At 45.7% G+C, this 23,224-nt stretch overlaps 2 protein-coding genes across 2 annotated transcripts in view; one reads left to right on the forward strand and one right to left on the reverse strand.

Annotated features, from left to right (window-relative positions):
- The window catches only part of LOC136620153 (regulator of microtubule dynamics protein 2-like), a gene marked incomplete at its 5' end in the record, with an annotated part of 371,477 nt that overhangs the window by 141,608 nt on the left and 206,645 nt on the right, over positions 1–23,224 (reverse strand). The window lies entirely within an intron of this gene.
- SRSF7 (serine and arginine rich splicing factor 7) lies at positions 7,363–17,033 on the forward strand. Its single transcript, XM_066595863.1, has 8 exons — positions 7,363–7,516; positions 9,255–9,435; positions 10,000–10,176; positions 11,559–11,633; positions 12,655–12,756; positions 12,853–12,900; positions 15,306–15,338; positions 16,394–17,033. Exons 1-8 carry the CDS (start codon positions 7,489–7,491, stop codon positions 16,446–16,448), a joined length of 699 nt encoding a protein of 232 aa, XP_066451960.1. The 5' UTR covers positions 7,363–7,488; the 3' UTR covers positions 16,449–17,033.

The raw sequence follows: 23,224 nt of genomic DNA on the forward strand, positions 1-23,224 counted from the left end.
GCGGAATGACTGTTGTAGTGCAGATGTAACCCAGTGACGCCAGTACACGTACAGAAAAGGAACGTTGTATCCTTAAGGTGCTCTCACCCAGAAACAATAACCTGGTGAAGTATAACTCCTCAGCTCTTCTCTTATAGAACTAGACTGATGATTAAATCAAAACCATATAAAAAAATGGCGCGCACAGAGGTTGTGACTTATAAGCGGCTTTACAATGGCACTTGCTTAGCTATCGGTTTCAGTAGGCCCCTAAGCACCAAGATAGGCCATGTGGTGTATATTACCATACGGTCGCACATTCACGTGAACGAATGTCCTTAATGGCCGGCTTCCCACAGGCGTAATAAGCGTCGTCATGCGCACATTGCGGTTTATTTGCTCGACAGGCATTGCGTTTTTGCACACGTGTGCGTATTTTACAATATTACCGCAGTGTTTTGGACGCCGCGGTATAACGCTCATGTTCGATCTCACCGGTTTCCAGCACTGCAGTTTTCGAGCGCTGTCTGCTCTATTTTTTTGGTGTTTAGCACACCTCCATACCCATCACAATGAGGGGGTGCTCTAAAATGCCCTGCAGCCAAAAACGAAGGGAAAGTCGTGGCAGATTGCCTGCGGCCGAGGACCCTGCTTACCTGTTCGGATCTTTTTTCTTTCTGTACTGTGGAAGCGCTGGAAATTTGCAGTACTTTATTTATTTATTTTTTTAATTCCTGCTTTCCCACGGAATCCGCGGCCCGTCCAGCATCCAGTGACTTCAATGGAAGCCGTCCATTTTTAAAAAAAAAATCTGCGAGTGGAAACCGCAATTGGTTTCCGCTCGTGGACATGAAGGATCGTTTGAGCATAGCCTGCTATGGAGGCTTATTGCTCCGAATTCCGCAGCAACAATCCGCCCGTGGAGATTCGACCCATGGTTGTACCCAGCTACAGTGAAAAAGTATGAAATAAAAAAAAACAAAAAACGATGTGAATGACCCCCCAGAGGTCTTGTATGAGGTCATGGGGGACGTTCATGGTAAAAAAAAATAGTTACAAAAATAAGCTAGAAAAATTACAAAATAAAATATATACATTAAAAACAAAATTACCCAAAGCGGGCGCCAACCAAACCCGTCGCGGTATGAGTGTTTTTGCACTAACGAAATGCGAATGCAAAATACACTCGTGACTAAACCCCTGAAATCAATGGAGACTATTCACTGTATATTGCACAAGCAAAATTTGCACATGTAATACGCAGTGAAAATGTGTTTGTGTGAATAAGCCCATTGAAATCAACTGGTTCTATTCACTATGTAATATGCAGCATATTTACACTCATGTCAACGAGCCCTAAGGCTACATACACACCAGGGCGGAGCTCATGCAAATATTATGTGTCCAAAGACACACACAATTCCATTCTTTGGAATAGTCATTCACATGAGGGTTCCCCTGCCCCCCTGATGCTGCGAGGTAAAGGATGGCTGCATGTGTTCTTTAAAGACCCTGTCTTGTGCATGCAAGTGCGATGAGATAGTTCCCATTGAAATGAAGGGTAAACACTTGCGATCCTCTGACGCTCCTAAAACATGCGCTTGAGTTCACAATTTCACAGAAGCGATGTGAGGCGTTTTTAGATTTTAAAAAATGCCTTGAATCTGCATCATGAGAAAATTGCGATTTTTGTCACCCATTTGAAAGCGGCATAAGTGTTACGCCAGACAAAATATGTAGGTAAAGTGGTTTGCAACCCTTCACCCTACGCATATTATCAAATTCTGCAACATCTCAGCCGTATTCAGCAAATCCAGCAACCAGATTGGTTGTTTGGGTTGGCTGATTCAACCAGATTGGATGTTAGGGCACAGGTGTCACAGAATTTGATAATATGCTCACCCCGCATCTAATATAGGCCTCCTGCAGACGGGCGGGATTTCCCGCAGAATTCCGCCTGTGTCCTCTGCCATAGGATTGCATTACATAATGCAATTTTCCCTTCTGCTTTGTTTAGATTCATTCAAAAACTGTGGGATCAAACTGGACAGTACACCCCTAGATGAATTCGTTAAGGAGTCTAGTTTTCAAAATGGGGTCAATTGTGTGTGGGGGGGGGTCCGTCGTTTGCCCACTTGTAGAGCCCTTGAGCGGCCAAATGGGGCATAAACCACCTTTAGGTCGCATTCAGATGATCGTATATTGGCCAGGTATTCACGCCTGGCTGATATACGTCGTCCCTCTCTGCTGGGGGAGGAGGCTGGAAGAGACGGGAGCAGTGCTCTGAGCTCCCGCCCCCTCTCTGCCTCCCCTTCACTATTTGCAATGAAAGGAGGCGGGATGGAGCGGGGCTATGTTCCAGAAATTAGCTCCACAAATTAGCTCCACAAATTAGCTCCACACCTGTCCCGCCTCTCCTAATTGAAAATAGTGCAGGGGGTCGGAGAGGAGGCAGAGAGGGGGCGGGAGCTCAGAACACTGCTCCCGGCTCTTCCAGCCTCCTCCCCCTGCAGAGAGAGACGCTGTATATCGGCTGGGAATGAAAACCCAGCCGATATACGGTCGTCTGAATACGCCCTTAAGCAAAATTTCTGTTCTAAAAGCCACCAGCTGCTCCTTTCAGTTTGATCCCCGTTATGCATAGAGGACATAATATTGGGGTGACAATGGCTATATCTCTGAACACGGGACAAACGGGGATCCATTTTGGGGTGCAAGTCTTCATTCATATATGTGCTGTGCAAAAAAAACTGTTTTTAAAATGACACAATTGCAATCTTGGCTTGGTGTAGGAATACAAAATGTTCCTGAAAATGTTAATAAGTAATGTTAAATTCGTACGCCGCCTAAATGGTTAAAAAAAAGTAAAGTTTTTCAAATGTGTGTCCAGAATAAAGTAAACAGGTGGAAATATATATACTATTAAAAATGTGCACAGTATATTTGCACATATGAGATATTGCAGTTGAAAATGTGAAGAAATTACAATTTTATCAAAATTTACCCAATTTGGCACTTTTAATACATGTACACATTATATCTGTGTATTTTAACCCCTTCATGACATGGCCCCTTTTTTTTCCCATTTTCGCCATTTCTGCCATCTTTCAGTGCGTCTTGTTTTTACGGCGCACAAACTAAAACAAAAGCGACATGATAGCTTTATCCTATGGGTCAGTATGATTACTACGATACCAAACTTGTCTAGGTTTTTTTTTTTTTTACTATACTACACTTTTTCAAAGACATTTTTTTTCAATTATTTTCTGCCATCATTTTGTGCGCGCAATAATTTTTTTAATTTTTCCGTCGACGTAGTTGAGCAAGGGTTCACTTTTTGCGGGATGTCCTGTAGTTTCCGATAGTATCAATTTGGAATATATATGACTTTTTAATCGCTTTTTATTGCGTTTTTTCTGGGAGACAAAGTAACTGAAAAAGTGCATTTCTGGCGTTCTTTATTTTATGTTTTTCAGACGTTCACTGTGCAGGAAAAATAATGCACTACTTTCATAGATCAGACTTTTACGGACGTGGCGATACCAAATATGTATTGATGGCTTGATAGGCAGTCTGCTAAGGCAGCCCTGGGGCCTTTCAAAAGGCCTCCGGCGACCATGACACCTGCACGGCTCCCCCCGATCTCACCATTTAAAGGGTTAATAGCCACGAACGGCCGATCGCGGCTATTGCCCGTGGGTGACAGCTGTAGTAAACAGCTGAAGCCCGCGCTGTATGCAGAGAGGTCGCCCTCTCTACATACATACCCCGACGCTCCAGGACGTAAATGTATGTCCTGGAGCAGGAAGGGGTTAACCACCTAAATGAAGTACAATATGTGGTGAAAAAACAATGTCAGAATCGCTTGAATATACAAAACCTTTATGGTGATATTCTATGTTAAAGAGACACATTTAAGATTTCCAAAATTTGGCCTGGTCATTAAGGTGCAAACAGGCTTTGTCACTAAGTGGTTAAAGAATCCTCCCTCTGGAATCAACAATCCACAGGCTCGAATGGAGTGGTTAGGAGGAAGCCGTAACCTCGCTCTTCTCTACTCAGCAGGTTGGATTAGAGTTTTTGAGACACTTATTCAGTTAATTGTATTCTTAATTAGGGAAACTGTCTAAGGGCCCATTTAGACGGGACGAATGTTGGGCAAACAATGCCCGACACTCGTCCCTGTGTGTCCTCGCTCCCGTGCTACTGCACAGAAGCGAGTCTGGCTCGCTCACAGAGCGGCCAGCAGGGAATTTCTCTCCTCAGTCCCCCGCCCATCTCCATTGACATACACTGCAAAAACGATGGCCGATGAGCTCATCATTCAGTGTAAGTAGCAGCCGTACAGAGTGTGTATTTTGTGAATGTATTTTGCGCAGATTTGCACATCCCCATTGACCTATATGGGGACTTTTGCATGAAAGTGGAGCATGCTGTGTATTTGTTTGTGCAACTGAAATGAGTTCTATTCCCTGCATATTGCACATGCAAATACGCCCCTGGGAATCTGGCCTTAGGCACTGTTCGCATTGAATACTTTTTGCTGGCTCCCGCTGTGCGAAACTTGTACCACCCATTTATTATAAATGTACAGCACTGCGCCACAACCCCCTCCTTCCCATGATGCACCTCCATGGAGTGTGAAAGGGATAATATTAAAGAGGCTGTCCAAGTTAAAAGTTTTGTCTAAAAACAGCCCTGTGGCCACAACATAACAATTAGCTCATACTCCTCACTCCCTGCTCATCCTCTCCCTCCCCGGTGGCTATGGGTCCTGTGATGTCCCGTAAACCTACTGCTGCAGTCAATGACAGGTCTCAGCGATCATCACTGAGCTCCGTCATTGGCTGCAGGAAGGGATTAGAGGAAGTGGCCTCGCATCACCTATTTTAAATGGGAAACCTTGCATCGCACTCGCCCATTGATAACAATGGGCAATGTGAGGCATTCCAAGGGAATGCCGAAAAATAGGACATGCCGTGATTTTTCCCCCCCGTACCACGATGTGGGGAAAAAAATCCCTCAGATGTTTGACCCCATTCAAAAGAATAGGGTTCATATTTGTGTATCTCGCGTTGTACAAATCTCGTACGATTTTCTCGACTGCGTGAAAGCAAGAGTAAGGCCTAATGTCCGCAGGACAATTCGAGCTGGTGCGGATTCTGCATGCAGAATCTTCCTGCGGATCTCTCCTTTCCCGCAGACATGAGGCCACAAAAGCCTTATTTATTACCTATCCAGACGCTGCGGATCTCCCCTACGTCGCGAACGGATCTTCTTTCTTCGGCCTGGCGGATGTGGTCGGACTGCCGTCAGCGTGGCGCGCGCATGCGCCGTGCACATTTTTTTTGCTTTGAATTCCTGCTTTCCCACAGTTCCGCGGCAGAGCAAAAATTCAGGTGTGGCTGTGCAGCGGATACGGACGGCTTCTATAGGCTTTAATGCAAGCCGCGGGAGTCGTCCGTGTGGCAGACCCGCACGAAAATGGAGCATGCTGTGATTTCTTTCCGTGCGTACTACCCGCACGCCAGGAAGAAATCTAATCCGCATGCTTTTAGCTGCCCTACGGATGCTAATGCATCCCTATGGGCAGCAAGACGCACGGATCTCCCGTGCGGGGGGCCACGCAATCTGTGGACATTTGGCCTAATTCAATTTTTGAACCACTCCCATCTACTATCTATGGAGGCAAGCGGGCGGAAGAGATGTCCAGTGCTTTCCATACCTATTCTCTGGCAGACTATCGCTCCTGTGTGATAGTCCAGGAGCGTCAGTCGCTGGGATAGCTGTCAGGCACTCATGCGTTACTCACTGCACCACAATAAATGACTTCCACTGTGAAAATCCTGCCGCTTTTCCGCAACGGAGCGTGCGACATATTGGAGACTACAGCATCACTATCTTCTGCTGCGCACTTTTTCTGGTGTGTATGAACTGGCTGGGTTAAAAACCTTATTCACATATATCGTAATGCATTGTTAAGCAATTTTGGTACGCACTTCGCAGCCAGAATAATGCAATGTGAAGTCTTTGTGAGGGCTCCTTCACAATGGCGATTGAAATATTGCTCTGAGAAAATCACAATTTTTTTCTCACGATTTTGGAGCGTCAGCACTGCTGTTTCTCGCAAAAAAAGCTTGTCTATTCTTTTAGGAGTTTGTAGCGCCATGTTTAGACATAAATAAAGCATTAGAGCAATATGTTACGAATAGATAATTTATTAGAAAATCTCTAATTTTGCAGTTTAACCACAATCTGAAACTTTTTAAAATTCAAATGTGTTTTTCCAGCTAAGGCCTCATGTCCACGGGGAAAATCAGGCCCGCTACGGATTCTCCATGGGGAATCCGTAGCGGGTCCCTCCTGCTCCGCGGACATGAGGGCTGAAAATAAGAATTACTCACCTTTCCGCACACTCCGGATCTTCCCTTCTTCGCGGCCGGATCTTCTTTCTTCGGCCCAGCGGATCCACTGGGCCGAAGAAAGAAGATCCAGCCGCGAAGAAGGGAAGACCCGTATCGTCCGGAGCAGGTGAGTTTAATTCAAGTGCGGCTCTCACTGAAATCCATGGACTGTGTTCGCTGCATGCGGAAATGTTTTGTAATATGTAGCACAAATATGTTGTCTGGCCCTGGGGCTTATTCACACGAAGGCATCTGCGCTGCATAATGTGCAAAGTTTGCAGGTTCAATCCGCAGTGAATGCCACCCATTGACTCCAAGACGTTCGCTCACAGCAGTGAATTTGCGCGCGTATTTTATCCGTGCAAAAAAAAGTGCAGCATGTTCCTTTCTGAGCGTACTGCACACGAACATATGAAACGAAACGGCGCCTTAATGTCGACGGGTGCGCGAAAAAAATACAGTTAAAAATGCAATGCCCATCGCGCTAATACACATCGTAAATCTGAGCATAAATACGCCGTGTGGGTAGCCTTAGGCCGGGCTCACGCGGGCAGTGACCCTGCGGACGGCAAGTAACTATTGCGTATGACCGCGGAGGCTCGCAGTACACGTTTTTTTGTATTTCCTGCGTTGTCGCTTACCGGTGACGCAGCCCTACGCTATGTTAATTGCGGATGGGCTGCGGGTCGCATCAATGGAGGCCGTCTGTGCAGGATCCGCAGGGAAATAGAGCACGCTGTGATTTTTCTAACGCGCTCAGATACGCAATTTGTACCCGCGAGTGTCAAAGAAAATTCGAAACTACGTGGCTTTCAATGCTGTGAGTGTTTTCTGTGATGTGGGCGGCCCATTAGAATCCAACGCACTATAGCGTCACTTTGACAATCCGCGTGCCATCCAGTTTCCAAGGCTTTCATAACACCGCTCTCCCCAGAGCCCGCCTCTGCCGGAGAGTCACGTGACCGGTATAGGTCACCTGACGTCACACCTCGCTTAGCCCACTCCACTCTAGCTCCTACCCGCGAGCGTTGGTGTGCTCATAAAGAGGCGCGCGACTGTGCTCTACACACACAGCGTGAGGTGAGGCGCCCAGCACTGCGCGGACATGTCACGGTACGGCCGCTACAGCGGAGGTAAGCGGACAACACCGTAGCAGGGGAGTATGTGGAGGGGATTGTTACCGCCTCTGTGTGCGGTGGAGGTTCCCTTTCTTCCCGCTTCTGGTGGCGCGTTTAGCCTGCGGTCGCCATTTTGCAGTGTGCGCGGGTCACGTGTCTGGCGCTTTGTGCAGCTCTAGAAGACCGGCGCTCCGTAGTGATATTTCCTGCTCGCCCGTACCGCGGTGTGTTTTGTCGGCACCGGTATAACGCGGAGGCGGCTGATAGAAGAGGGTACGCCCGGTGTGGCTGGGGGAAGAGAGGTGGGCGCGGCCGGCTGCAGGCCTGACGATGGTTACCCGCGCAACGGAAGTAATGGCGCTGCTACCGGCTATCTCACTGCGGTACCGGGAGGAGAGTGCGGGCACGGGCTGTGAAGGGCCCGGCACCAGCTGGCGCGTTCCTGCAGCCGGTGTGCAGATGCAGGAGTGTTGGACCTCCGGAGGACTCCGGGGTCTGTTCTCATCACCTGGGGGGTGCGCGGGCTGTGTAGGGCCCGGCAATGCCGCCAGGTGGCGTGTTTCTGCAGCCGGTGTCTAGATGCAGGAGTATTGAAGCTCCGGGGGACTGCGGGGTCTATTCCCTCATCACCTCGGGGTCGCGGGCTGTGTACTGCCTGGCCCCACCGCCAGGTGGCGCCCCACCTGCAGCCAGTGTGCAGATGCAGGAGTATTGAAGCTCCGGAAGACTGCGGGGTCTGTTCTTACATTACCTGGGGGCGCGGGTTGTGTACCGCCTGGCACCACCGCCAGGTGGCGCGCTCCTGCAGCCCGTGTGCAGGAGTGCTGGGGCTCCAGAGGACTGCGGGGTTTATGATGGATGCAGTATTTGGTTTAGCGTTGTCTTGCTGATATATACAAGGACTTCCCTGAAAGATACGTCCGGGAATAACCTCCTATCCTGCTCCATAGGCACTGATACAACCCCATCAGAGGTGTGGGCTTTTTACCAGCTGGATGTTTACCCTGGTTTCCAAAAAGATTTTCAAACTGATTCCTCTGACCACTTAAGAGTTTTCCATTTTAAATAAGTTTTGCCCCTGAGAAGGCACTGGTGATTCTGGATTGTGTTGATGATATATGGCAGCAGCTTTGCGTGATACAGCATTCCCTCGTACAGCAAACTGTTCAGACAATGACTTCTGGCAGTATTCCTGAGCCGAGCTGTGATTGGCATCACAGAATTGGGCATGTTTTTAATACTGTGCTGCCTGAGGGCAGTGATCTCCGGCATCCAGTATTGCCTGTCCGCCTTCTCCCTTCAGCACAGGAACCCCCCCCCCAGCCCCACATCGTACCACGGGAAACAAATTGTTTCAATGCGGGCCGCTGTCAGCATCGCACAATGTGCTGGGTGTAGATGATACAAGATTTACCCATGCAAAACAATGGGAGTAACTCTGCCATCCTCTGCGCTGTTGGTTGCGCCGTTGGATCGCTTCTTACCCCCCACCCGAGGAGTACGCAGTACACTGATACATACACTACGGTATCTTGTGTATTACATGCCAACATACAGCAGGTTGTGCATGCACAGTGGGAGGTGCAATTAATGTAATGTAAAGTTTGTTGCTGCATATTATGTGTGCAAAACCTGCGCGGGCGATAGGCGGTAAAAACGGCTAGTGTGAGAGTGGCTTAGCGTAACACGGTCCCTGGTGGAACTGTTGGTGATAAACTATTTCTGTATTAACTTTCTCTTCTCCCTTTTTCAGAAGCGAAAGTCTATGTTGGTAATCTAGGAACTGGGGCTGGCAAAGGAGAGTTGGAGCGTGCGTTTAGTTACTACGGCCCCCTGCGTACAGTCTGGATTGCTCGAAACCCTCCTGGATTTGCATTTGTGGAGTTTGAAGACACACGGGATGCTGAAGACGCCGTGCGAGGCTTAGACGGAAAGTATGTGCCTTTTATTCTACTGTATAGGTACTCTTTTTAAAGAGCACTTTTGGGTTAATAATTGTGCAGTTTTTATAGGACTACATGACACAAATACATGCTTGCTCTAAGTTCTGTGCCATTCTGCAGAATTGGTGAAGCCATGCCCTCCTGCACCAGCTCCTATATGGCTGATGAGCTAATTATTGGGCCGGTGCGCTCATGCACGGAGTTGGCTTCCGCAGGAAGCCGACAGCTCTAGTCTCACTGCAGTGGCCAGGCTGATATTACAGGCAAAGTTCCCATTTACTTATCACCGCAGTGAAGCGGCTTGGTATTGCAGGCATTGAACTAAGCTGTCTTCATGCAGAATCAGCTCTGTGCATGAGCGCAGGGGATGTTGGGCAGTATATCACTATTGATGACCTAGCCCTAAAGGAGAACCTGTTTATTGCGTTAATGACTACAGTGGGGTATTTGATATGGTGTGTGTGTGTGTATGTATGTATATGTGTGTAAAGATAGATTAGATTAATCTAATGTTGCAACATTATAAACAATTAACCGCAAATTTTGTCCCTGCAGGGTTATTTGTGGATCACGAGTTAGAGTTGAACTGTCCACAGGCATGCCCCGACGGTCTCGCTACGATAGACCTCCAGCACGGCGCCCTTTTGACCCAAGTGATAGATGTTATGAGTGTGGTGAAAAGGGTCACTATGCTTATGACTGTCTAAGATACAGCAGACGCCGGAGAAGCAGGTACATCAGGTTTTGTGATGAGCGTTACCAGCTGTTAAGTGATGCAAAAAGCTTGCAGTGATAGTCCTAAAGCAGTAGTCGTTATTTATTTTAAAGTAGATAAAATCAATGTAGAATATGGGATCCAGTGCAATGTAAGGCAAGAGGGAGGGGGCGTTGTAGTCTACACTAGAACTGGGCATGCACAAACGTGTCAAACCAGTCTGTGGGCGGTAGTGTCAGAATAAAGATGTGATCCACTGTCAATATACAGAAGAGGATGGCTGTGATCATCAGCTTGTATTGCATAAGGATATCTGTTTAAATGACAAATTTAATTTCATGCTGCATTAAGATGCAATCTACTGCGTAACTTTAAAGGACCACAACATGTTGGTATTTCCTTGCCCTAAGACTGTTTGACATGTTTGAATTGAATGTAAAAGGGAACTTTAGTAATCTATGCATGTGCTTGTGGGATTAGGAAGTATGAAAGTGAACAGAAGTGTATTTGCTGAGCAATGTAATAGCTACAATAGCCTACGTAACATAAATAGGGCTATTGTGGTAGCTAATGGATTTAATAGACTGCTGCTTTTTATTGTGCATTATGGCTTTTGTAATTATTTTGAACTGTTCAAATATATTAATAATCAACCTGGTCAAAACCTTTCAGGTTTCTTCGTTTGAGTCAGTCGACTTGATTCAGAATGTCACGAGCCTTAAGATTTCATGCTGAGGCGCCTTGCAAATCCGACCTTATGATTCTGCTAGACCTTGAGGTGATCAGCATAAGAGGCCAGATCCCCTCAAGCCTTCTACAACTAGATCATCATTTAAGATTCTGTAGAGGCCTTGAAATCTAAGATCTACTGTGATCGCCGTATCTGAGTAATATTGGCATACAATTGGGGCTCCCCTCCGGTTTAGAAAAGAACTACAGATTGACCACATTCCCATCTAGAAAAAACCTTCATGCGTCAATCAAGCCTCACCTGGCTCATATGGCTGTCAGTATGATCGTCGTTAGATTGAAGACCTACAGTAGATGAAGTGATCGGCTGGTAGATCCTTCTAGACCGTCTAGATCTTCTAGACCTTGGGCCAAAGAGGGTCGACCTGCAGACTTGCAAGGTTTATTTACTACAAATTCTAGTCTTGTTTTTGTTTTATTTTTGTTTATTTCTTTCTTTATTATTTTTTTTCTTAGTTGTAATTTTATTGTAAAGTGAGACTTTTTTTTATTTTCTTTAATTTTTTTTATTTTTATTTATTTTGTAACCAGTTTCTCCTAGGTAGTTCTATTCAAGGCAAATAGGTTTCCTGATATCAGACATTGTCTGACTGTAGGCTGCATAATTCATGTTCTATGACTGTAAACTGACTTTATTTTACATATTCAGATCCAGGTCACGGTCTCATTCAAGATCTCGGGGAAGGCGATATTCTCGTTCTAGAAGCAGAAGCCGAGGAAGGAGGTGTGTTTTAGTTGCTATTTCTGCATTGAATTGTTAGACTGGCTTCACACGGCCAGGAAAATTGCGTGCGATTTGTGCGTTGCAAGACGTGCAAATATGAACCCCATTCTTTTGAATGTGGTTTTACACATGAGCCATGTTTTCCTGCATGGCACTGCCATGCTATGCGAGAAACAAATTGTGGCATGTTCTATCTGACTGTGTGATCTCGCATCGCAGCCCCATTGTTTTTAATGGGACAGATGGTGGCAGCGCCGGCCCCATTAAAAGCAATAGGAGAACTTGTGAATGCTGCGCTGGAGAATTTATTCATTCCCCCCCAAAGTAATGTGAAGCTGTTTTTACATGGTGGAAGCGCCATATGGGGGTGGGATTCACTGCCCCATATTGCGCTTGCCCGTGTCAGGTTGGCCTTACAGTGGCTACCCACGCCAATATTTTTTTTTTCTCCCCCATTAGCAGTCATAAATTGATCCAGTAGAAAGGAAGGACTTGTATTTTCCATTCCTTTTTGAATCCACTTTTAGCATTGACTTAAGAAACGGCCACAATAACTGCAGTGTTTTCAACCAGTTGTTAACTGCACATAGACTTTAAACATCCATATAGCCCACATGTATCTCTGAAAGGATGTTATAAAAAATTCTGCAATTTCCCTTTACACTTCCCTGCTGTCTCTAGATACCTAAGATTATGGAGTTTTTATCTGGATACCAATCTGCATGATTTGCAAACATGTAAACACTGTGATATCCAGTCATGACGATAGTAAAAGTTTGCCATTTTACAAACTTTTATTTGTACAGTCTCCTCACAACATGTCAGAGGGAGATCACTGTATTGTCGCATGTTACATGTTCACTTTTTTCCAGTAAAGAAATCTGTTGTAACTAAAGTGCAGATTTTTTTGCACAATATGGAAGAAAAGTTGTTTGCTATAATGTAAATTCACATATTTAAGTTGGACAGAGTAAGCAGCATATTTTAGCTACAATTTCTTATGCAAAATTCTACCCTGTAGGTCTAGGTCAGGATCTCCTCGTAGATCTCGGTCTGGCTCCCCTCGTAGGTCAAGATCTGGTTCTCCACGCAGATCCCGGTCTCCTTCAGTTAAAAGATCCAGGTAAGTCAACATTCTAAATCATAACAGCTATGCCATGTATGTAAACTAGGGTTTTATTACTTTGTAGTACACGTTGAATAACTAACCTATTCTTAGGTCTAGGTCTCGATCAAGGTCCAGGTCTGCCTCACACCCCAGAAGCAGGTAAGACTTGTTCTGTAAATTTACTTATCTACCAAATGTGGTTTTGCAATTTAGATGTAGCAATTGATCAAGCTGTGAGCAAAGTATATGGGTTGTGTAGACACTTCATCTTGTACAACTATTTAGTTCTCCTTTCTAAACATGATAGTTTTCAGCTTGTGTTTTGGCATGTGAAATGTACAGCTCTTTGAAGTATACTGTTAGTCGCACATAGCGAAAATGGTATAGAAAATTCGCTTCATTATTGCATTGAAAACCACGTGGATCTGTACTAAACTTCACTTTTTATACTGAAAGGGTGCAATTTACTGCAAATCAGCACCATTATGGCTAGTTGCGACGCCGATTCTAGAGTGGCTTTTCTGCTGTGGATAATCTGCACTATTTCTACTACGTGTGAATATACCCTTAGGCCAGCTTCACGCATTTTTGTCACGCAAACGCTACGGGTTTGGGTGACTGAAATGTGCTTACATGTGCATATTCCAGAAGCATCATGCGTTTGAACACGCAAATATATAGGCACAAAAGCTTTTTTTTTTTTTGCCCATATGCTGTGAATACACAGGTTTCCTGCGTATTTGCAGTGCATTTGTGCAAACCCATTGAATCAATGAGCTCTTGCGCTGCACAATTGCACAGAAAATAAAGCATGTCTTTATATTTTTCTGTCTGACCGAAATGTGCACGCAGAATACTGACATGTGAATGAACCCGTTAAAACTTACTTGTAAATACGGTCATGCTGGGCAGCATTGATAGTGTACTGCATAGCAAAGCTGCACATAGTTGAACTTGTTACACCGCCACAAACTGCTGGTCAAAAACCCATACTTCAAAACTGTTTTTGCCCTCATGACACTACAGATGGGGTTAAGCTCAAGAGCACACACCTTTTTAAAAGGCTATTCCTCTTCAGGTTGTTATAGTGTATCCACAGGATATGCTGTATGTGGTGGTTGGTATTACAGAAATGGCCAAGTGGACTGCTTTCATAATTCCCATACAAATGAATGAGTTAGAAATACTGCGTAATAAAATCTTATACTATGCTTTACTTACAACCCCACTTAAACGCTTCTGGTACGCCTTGTACAGAGGTGTATTCTCATCATGGCCATGATTGGAAGGAATCCACTTTAAGAGAATGGCCTGCCTGATCGACAAGAATTGCTCAAGATTTAAGAATGGGGAAAATGCAACCGAGCAGATTTATTAGTCAAAAAACGACATGGGCAAAATGTGCTTAAACTGTGGCGCAAGCTAAGCTAACAAGTGATTTAAATTAGACTGGCTTAAAATGTAACAGATTTATGCAGCAAGATACTGTGATAATTCTGGCACACTTTAAAGCTGTCTAGTCTAAATTTGTGCTGTTGTAACTTTTAGGCAGTATTGGTAAATAAGCCCCAGTTTGTGAGGTTCCTCTGCTCGGCTAATACTTGCTTTTTCCAGAATCTGTCAGCTTCTGTGAATCCCAGAAAGGTAAAATTATGGTCTCACAGGAGCTGAAATGGTGAATCCAGGGATGTGACTAAATAGGGCTTGTTCACATGTATGTATTGTCACTGCGTATTACGCATGCATATATCCCCTAGGTAATATGCGGAGAATGGAGTTAATGAAAGTCTATGGACTTCCGTTGCTCCATGCAGATCAGCGTGTGGACACTGTATTGATACGCAAGAGAAGTAAATTGCAGTATGCTTTCTCTGCATACAAACGCAGTGTGAGTCCTATACATCGTTTCCATGCGCCTTTTTTTTTTAAATCGCCCTGTGCATGTTTGTGCGTGTGATTCCCGAGCATAAGCAGTGCACTCGCAGACCATACACTGTCTCTGCCGGCTCCTGAAGGCTGGGAAATGTGTACAATGATGCGGGGAGAACCATAGCGTTGTAAGTGTATAGCCGTGTGAATGAGCCCTAATACTTGCTCTTGGCGTTCCCCCTTCTGTCTGCTCCCAAAGCTGTAGGTTATATAGGCACACAGAATGAGTGGGCAAGTCCTGTCATTCTGTGCACCTGACTGTATACTGCCGACTGCTTAGAGAGCAGACAGCGGGAAACACCAAGGCGGGCAGGTATAACAGTCACATCCCTGGATTCAGCATTTCAGCTACTATGGTTCCAAAATTTTAGCTTATGATACTCCTAGAGATGACACACTATTTTAAAAACTAGCCTGAACAGTAAGGGTTTTGTCTGGGATAAACATACTCTGGAGAGATGTAATGTTCTAGTAGAAACAATAGCACATAAAAAGTAGTTTAACAGTTCACTTCCAAGATGTTACTGCATTATGCTTACCTGTGTCTTGTGAACCGGTAATAAGCAACTTTTGAGCCTGCTTTCTGTTAGAATCTTTTACAATTAAACTTTACATTTAAATTTTTTTCCCCCTAGATCAAAGTCAAGATCCGCTTCTCCCAAAAGAAGGTATGTACCATTTTAGTATTCCTAAATCTAGAGGGATTCATTCATACTTAAGGGTTTCATGAATGCACTTTTCACAGTTTTGGCATTGCTGTGTTTTCAGCAAAACACTGCCTGCATGTGGTGTGTGTAGAATACCCAGTACACAGCAAATGGGCATGTATTTGCAGTTTTTGTTAAATCCTCATATTCTTTATCAGTGCATATTAAGCACCAAAATGGGACATGTGATTTGTTTTTACACCTGTTTAAAAAAAAAACACAGGTGTGCGTGGGCCTTAAGCATTGCATATTACACATGTGACATGCCCATGTGAGTGAGCCCAAACAGTACATATATATTGAAGCTTATGGGAGAAAGCTTTAAAAGGATTCCCCCACTTCTAGCTGTCTTGCTGCAGGAAGCAGACACTCCATATATTGCGAGGTAGCATGCTGGTTGCCATTCACTTCAATAGGCCTGAAGTGCAAACTTGGTTTGCTGCACAATAGACATAGCTGTCTACTTTCTGCAGGAAAACAGCTAGGAGTTAGACAACCCCTTTAATCCATGCAGTGCTGCAAGTTCCACAAGGGTGCGACTTGTTCTCAAACTCTCCATTAAGTGCTGCACAGCTCTGATTGACAGATGTGCTCTCCTGATTAGACACTGGCTGTCAGAGCTGTGCAGCAACTCGAGAATGTGGAGGTGCATTTTAACGAACAAGAAGTGGCACATATCAATGTAGGAAATGTGTTTTGTCTGTGTGCTGCCTAAGGAAATTCTCCAGGGTGCAACTTGGTTATGCTAGTGTGCCACTAGTTTCTCCTTTTATCTCTCCGTACTCTTAACCAGAATGGGCTCTTATGTCTGTTCATGTGGGTCGTCCCCACAGCTCACTCAGTGGGCGACATTAAGTCCAACATAGCCATGCAGCAAACCTGCTGATTTTGTTATGACAGGCCACTTTTACTGGGGTCAGGAAATTGCTAATCTGTCTTACAAAGTGAGAGATTTGATGCCTCTGGAAGCTCAGTTCAGTTAAATTACTAACTTACTGTTTTGTTTCTTGTTGCAGCCGTTCACCTTCCCGAAGCCCACGAAGGAGCATAAGCCCAGAGAGGAATGGCTAGACACATGCAACGTTTTTTTGTTTTCTTTTCTACTTCTCTTTTCACCTTGGAGTTCATTGTTTTTAAAGTCACTTTGGTAGGCTAGCGTACAATGTATGTTATATCCTGTCATCTGAAAGTGAGACTTTTTTTTTTTTTTTTGTATTTTGAAATTAAAAGTATATGTTCAATGAATGTGAGCTGTCATGACTAGCTTTTCATATCCAAAAAGTGCAGGTATACTTAAGGGGTGCATGAGTGAGTAGAGCTTATTAAAACCTGTGTATTGAAATGCATACCTGATGCACATGTTTCTTGAGTAATTGTGTCTTCTGGTCTGCACACACACGCATCTGGGATAGCTTGCATTGCATCTCATTAATATGGCTCATCATCTTGAATAACTTCTGTTCTGCCCTAACGTGGTTCATTCTGCGTTTCCATACTGTGGCGCTGTATTAAGATGTGTTGGACGTCTGTTTCTGACGTAAGCAGCTTGTATAAAGGTTGTTTTGTTTTTTGTTTTTTTTACAGTCTTTAGAGCTTTAAATCTGCAGACTTTAGAACTTCAGCATATGTGACGTTCTAAATAAAATTTCTTCCCAATATTGTAGTTTTTTTGCTTTTCTTTTTATTTGTGCAGTTCTGGGTGGTTTGCTTTGTTCTGGTTAAGTGCAACTTTATTTGGGACCTCTCGAGGGACCAAAGAGCATTTCCAACAACAACTTTATTGACCTGTAAAAATGTCACTATATAGGCAAATGTTTAGTTACCAGGTGCCCGCCTTTTCAATGTGGCTGGGCACAATTATAGTTTTGCAGAGACCTCTTTACGCTGTGTATTTTTGCTGCAGCTTCCAACCCTTAAAACATAAGGCTGGGTTCCCACACGGCTTATTCTCGGCGTAAATCTTGCGTTTTGGCCGCAGCGAAAAACCACGAGATTTCCGCTGGGAAAGTGCGGCTTCAAAACCTGCAGCACTTAGCCGCGTGTTTTGGAGCGGCTTGGCTGCACGCTTTTCCGTACTCTTTTCCGTCGCAGCCAGTGCTCCCATAGAGGAGAGCGGGGCCGCAACGGGGAAAAAGAAAAGAATGGACCTGCTGCTGAGAAATCTCGTCCACAAAGGCCAGACAATCCTGGGATTAGCGGCTGCAGGTGGACGTGTCGCTGCGAAATTCCAGATGGAATTTCCGTGGCAAATCCGCCCAGTGTGAACCCAGCTTAAGGGTTAAAAACCTGCACCATTTAGGTGCAAGTTTGACTGCAGTGGATTGGCCTCAGGTTTTTCATTGCTAACTTCTTCTCTAGTGTTGACGACTACTTGTTAGACAGCAAAAATTGCTGTTTTCTCTGCACAGTCTGTAGAACACAGCAGCCAGGCTCTTCCCACCAGTTCAGAGACAACTGAAAATCTGAAGGGAAAACTGGTGATAAATACAGGATAAGTCCTATTACAAAAGGTGTGTGTGTGTGTGTACCCACCAGCTTATTCTGGAAAGTTACATATGCTTTTAACAAGGACTAAGCTGACTGCCCATTAACCCGTTTAGGACCAGCCGCAGTAAATTTACGGCGGCTGGTCCTGGGCTTAGAGCACCACCGATAGTAAAATTACTGCAGTGCTTTAAGTCTCCCTGGCTCTGCAATCAATCAGAGGCAGGAACGGGTTATCAGCTGTTTCTGACAGCTGATAACCCGGAGCAGAAGGCAGGACGATTTTTAGCTCTTCCTGCCTTCTGCTTCCCCGATATACAGTGCTCAATGAGCACTGTGTGGGGAAATTGAAAGTAACATGCACTTTCACTATGGGAGCCCGGTGTGTGTGTGTCCAGCTCTGCTACCGCTGAGCTGGAGGGTCAAACTAGACCCTGGCAGCTCTGCAAGTGACTAATGTCACTACAGGGGTTGTTTTCCCCTGTAACTGGGGCTCCAATGGATGCCCCAGCTACAGTGGGAAAGTGTCAAAGAAAAAAGAAAAATGTGAATGTCCCCTGATGTCTTACATGATGACGTCATGGGGGACATAGATAGTAAAAAGAAAAACACACATACATAAGTAAAATAAAATTACAGAATAAAACAACACATAAGAGAGAAAATAACACAAAGCAGACGGCAACAAAAACCTCGCCGTATGCGCTCTGTAAACCAGAGCCATACATACTATATATCAAAACGTCCGAAACAAATAGAGGAACCCATTCCCATAGTTTATTTTAGTGTAAATATAAAGATTTTAAACTGTAAATGTTGTTTTTTTTTGTTTTTTTATTTAGCTTTTTACCCCCAATAAAACTTAACGGAAAAAAGTCAGTGAAAAAGATATTTAAAAAATAGCCCTATATGTCACGGGGAAAAAAAACGTAGCAAAAATAATTTTGGTAGCTAAAGGGAATAAATAGAGCAGTAAAACCGCTACATGGGTAAAATCCCTAAAAAGGGTAAAATCCCTAAAAAGTGTCTGGTCCTTAAGGTACAAAACCTGGTCCTTAAGGGGTTAAGTGAGACTGTAACCAATAAGAGGTCTCCTCTTTGGAAGACTGCTGTATTGCCAATAGTAACTGCCAAGTCCTATGCCCTTAAGTGACTTCAAGGTATATGGCTTGGCAATGACTGTGCCTGTAACTGCCAAGCCTTGTCTGTTCAGATATGCAGGTTCCGTGCCTTTTAAGTCCCCTGCAGTCAGTAACCGAGCTCAGTTCTTGATCGCTCAGCTCTGGTGTTGGCTGCTGCCCCTGTGACATCCTGTAAACCAGACAGGACTGCAATCTCTACACAGGCGGGGAAGACTGAGTAATGCCATGGTGGTGAGGAGAGGTGGGTATAAACTCTTAATTTTACTGTATGGGTGGTGGGATTTACAGAAAATGTATGACTTGGAAAACCCATTTAAATATAAAGCTACCTGGAAGGGGGTGGGGGCGACGTCTCTAGGTTATATAGTTTCTCATAGTACAAGCAGAATTCCTCTAGAATGCCCCGTGTGGAAATCTCGGGTTCTCCTCCTGCTTTGTGGATTTTGGGGACAAACGTTTGTGGGGCTCTGGGGTGGAGGGTTCGAGCCAGCCGATGGCCGCACTTGTCGCCTAACTCGAATGGTTCCCTGCGCCTCTTGTCCCTAAAAGCCAGCGTCTTCTGGTCTTAAATAGACAATATCTGTTGTCGCAGAGAATAGATCTCCGTCCGTAGAATATCGCTCGGGGTCCTTTTATTTGCTACCTCGCAGTCGTGTAGAGATGTCAGTAAGGTTCCCAATTCTCTAGCGCGTTTTTTTAAATCTGGCTCCGTAAGATATCCGGGTACCTCTCAGGGACACACTTCAAAACCTCCCATTTAATTGGGGTCTGCAAATTGTTGTTTTGATGGTCTTGTATAAAATTTGTTATAGTTTTTTTTTTATGTCCTGTATACACCTGAGGGTCTCTTAGTAAGTTGTCATTTAGTCTCCATACTCTCTCTCGTGAGTCTCCTCCGAACCCAGTAAATTCTACATAGACTGGAGCGTGGTCCGACCATAGAAAAGGCCCAAATGCACTAGAAGGCTAAAAATCAAGAAGCGCATGGGAAACTCAGATATAGTCTATTCTTCCATAGCTGTTATGCGCTAACTAGTGGTATATGAAGTCTCTGACGCCCGGATAGGTCCACCAAACGCAAGTTACCCAGCTCCCCTAGCAGGAAACGCGCTGCTGCCCTCGAGACCGAGGACCTGCCCGATGATGAATCCTGAGCCGGGTCCATTGCCATTAAAATTAGCTCCCAGGATGATGGCGGAACCATCTGCGAACCTTGCCAATTCCTGTAAGGTGGCAAGTCCGAAGGATGTCTGACCCTGATTCGGCAAAATAAAGGTTAGCGAGTGAGACCACCGTGCCCACTACTCCAGCTTTTATGAATAAATATCTGCCCTCCGGATTGCTCAGCACACCAAGGGGGCGATCTGCAGGGAACTGTGCAACGTTATGGACACTCCACCAGCTTTTCTAGATGGATTTAGGCTATGGAACCAGATTGGAAAACATTTTGTGGAGCATGAAGGGATCTCACCCACCTTAAAATGTGTCTCCTGAAAGAAGAGTACCTTCATCCCCTTTTTTTCATATGGTATAGCACTTGGCCCCTTTTAGGAGGAATGTTCAACCCCTTGGCGTTGTAGGAGCACACCGTCTAACTAGCCATATACGGAAGAATCTGAAGCAATGCGAGGTAGTCTTGAGCACAGGTGGTAGTCGGGTAGCGGGAAAGGGTCTGGAAAGGGAACGAGGGAGGAAGGGGAAGAAAAACAAAAAAATTTTTTGCGGTAACCCGCCTAAAGACAACTATCCTTGCAGCCAAGCGCTGGCTGTCCTAGGTGGGGCAAGGGGAAACCTAAGACAGGAGTCAGCCTCACCACCCTTCAAACTTTTTCCAACAATAAGAGAAAGAGGAAGAAAGGAAGAGTAAGATGTGAAGAAAGAAGAGGAGAAAATTGTTGTTTGCTTAGCTGGAGACGAGAATCATGTCCGCTGCAGGACCTAAAACAGCATCGAAGAAAAAAGGAGAGAGAGACAACAAGAACCGGGAAGTGGAGAACCCCACTACCATAGAGGAGAAAGAAATCGTAGGGGGGAATGTCATCCCAGACCGCCAGATATCAAATTAACCGCTGCAATCCAGGAAGCGATTGGCTCAGGTAATCAGCCAGTGTCCTGTTCCCTCTGTGATTTATTTTTTGCTCCTCGGTCTCTGCCCCCGACCACCTGCCAGTCCAATCGGGGCGGGGGCTCTGGCATCGCAATCTGGGGCAGCTCCAGAGTCCCCAGAAATTTGGGCAGGTCAATGAGGTTCCTAAAGATTGCTGTCTTCCCCCCTTTTCTGGCTTGCAACTGGACAGGAAAACCCCATCTGTAAGGAATGTCTCTTTCTTGCAAGGCGTTTAAAAGGGGTCTAAGGGCCCATCGGAGCTGGAGCGTGCGCTTGGATAGATCTGGAAAGATGGACACCGGAAACCCCCGGAACTCTAAATCACCAGCCTCCTATGACTTTTTCAGGATTAGTTCCTTTTCTTTGTAGAAGTGGACCCGACATAACACATCTCTGGGTCTCGAAGGGTGTTTAGGCTTTGGCCGAGTGCACGATGAACTCTGTCTAATTCAAGGGCCACTTTTGGGGATCTGTCCGGAAGGTGGTTAAAGAACTCCGTAACTCAGCCCACAAGTTGGCTGTTGCCCACCTCCTCAGAGAGACCTCTTATACGGAAATTGTTACGCCTGTGGCGGTTTTCAATGTCGTCGATATGGTTGGTCAACTCCGCAATTTGATGAGCTTGTGCCTCTAGGATTTGTGCGTGTTCTTCCATGATGTTCTGGAACTTCTCTTGGGATTTCTGTATTTCCACCACCCTCTGTCCCACGTGCCTTATATCTCTTTGTAACATGGCAATATCTTGTTTATGCATAGGGTCCAATTTCTGGAGCAGAGAGTTCGTCTCTATTTTTGTGGGTATAGCTTTGAGCTGTGCCTTCCAGTCCCAGTCATCCTCCATTTTCTGGGCTTCCCCAGCCTCCTTGGAGACAGTCTGCAGCGCAGGCCCATGTCTTGTGGTGCGGGCTGTCCCTTCTGTCTCCTCATGTGGAAGCGACTGTCCTCCAGACTTTCCCCTTTTGCGGGGTACCTCTTTCCCCTGAGCTGCAAGTTCTGTGGAGTAAACCGGGCGGCAAGGGCCTCGGGGGGCTCTTTGTTGGGAGAGAATGAGAAGTTGATGGGGCCATCTCTCCTTGGTCGTCCTCTGAATCGGGGCTTAAGATCTTCTCCCCCCCCCCCCCCCTCCACTTGCTCTCATTGTGGGGTGCTGTGTGCCAGAGGCCTGATCTGGGGAGTCCTGGCTGGGGTTCTCCTGCATGTCATCCCCAAACTCAAGAGGTTCTGAGGAGGGCTGTGCTGGGGGGGTATTTTTTGTATAGGAGCCTGCTGTGCCCTCTGTAGTGTGTCCTCTGGCTTCCTCTTTATCCTGCATGCTGTCAAAGCCCCTCCCCCTTCTTCTGACAGGCTGCCATTAGTGCCAGCAGGGCCAGGTACCTTTTTAACATTTAGGTCTTCTGGGGTCTCCCCCCGCCACTGACGCTGCATCGCCTTCTCTTCTGCCGGCAGTAGGCTCGCAGCAGTCTCATCTTCTACCGCCCGCTCGGCGCTCCTTCTCTCTGCCGCGGCTCCCCAGGCCACCGGGCACGGCGCCATCTTGAATTTCTCGCTTAGTACCGGAGGCTCCTCCAGAGAGCGGAGGAAGTGCTCCAATCCCGGCGCGGTGAGTTTCTGCTGCTGCCTTGGGGTGGTAGGTGCCTTCTTCCCTATGACGGTCCACATCCAGGTCTGCAGCAGCAGAAATGTCTCTGATGTCAGTGGTTCGGGCAGGAGCTCAGGGCACGAGCGTCCTACTCAATCGGTGGTAAGCCACACCCCCCTGAAGGATGATTTTTAGGTTGGACTGAATTTAAGGATCAGCTAGCAGTGCCCGAAAAGCGCATGATGGGCGCACATTTAGATGCACTAATTATCGCTAAAACGATCACCGATTAGCATTTTTTGCGATCATCGGCTGGTGTAAATGGGCCTTATCTTTACTGGCATGTGAGATAAGGGCCACTGTGCGATATTTAGAGCATTCCTTAGTGTTTCCCTTTTTTGGTATGGGGATATAAGTTGATTTTTTCCAATCTGATGGCCATTCCTGTGTTTTCCATATTTGCTGGCATATGGCGTGCATTACCTTGACAGCATCATCTTTCAACAGTTCAGCTGGGAGACCGTCATCTCCTACT

The sequence above is a fragment of the Eleutherodactylus coqui genome, chromosome 3 (assembly GCF_035609145.1).
Source record: "Eleutherodactylus coqui strain aEleCoq1 chromosome 3, aEleCoq1.hap1, whole genome shotgun sequence".
NCBI classification, from domain to species: Eukaryota; Metazoa; Chordata; class Amphibia; order Anura; family Eleutherodactylidae; genus Eleutherodactylus; species Eleutherodactylus coqui.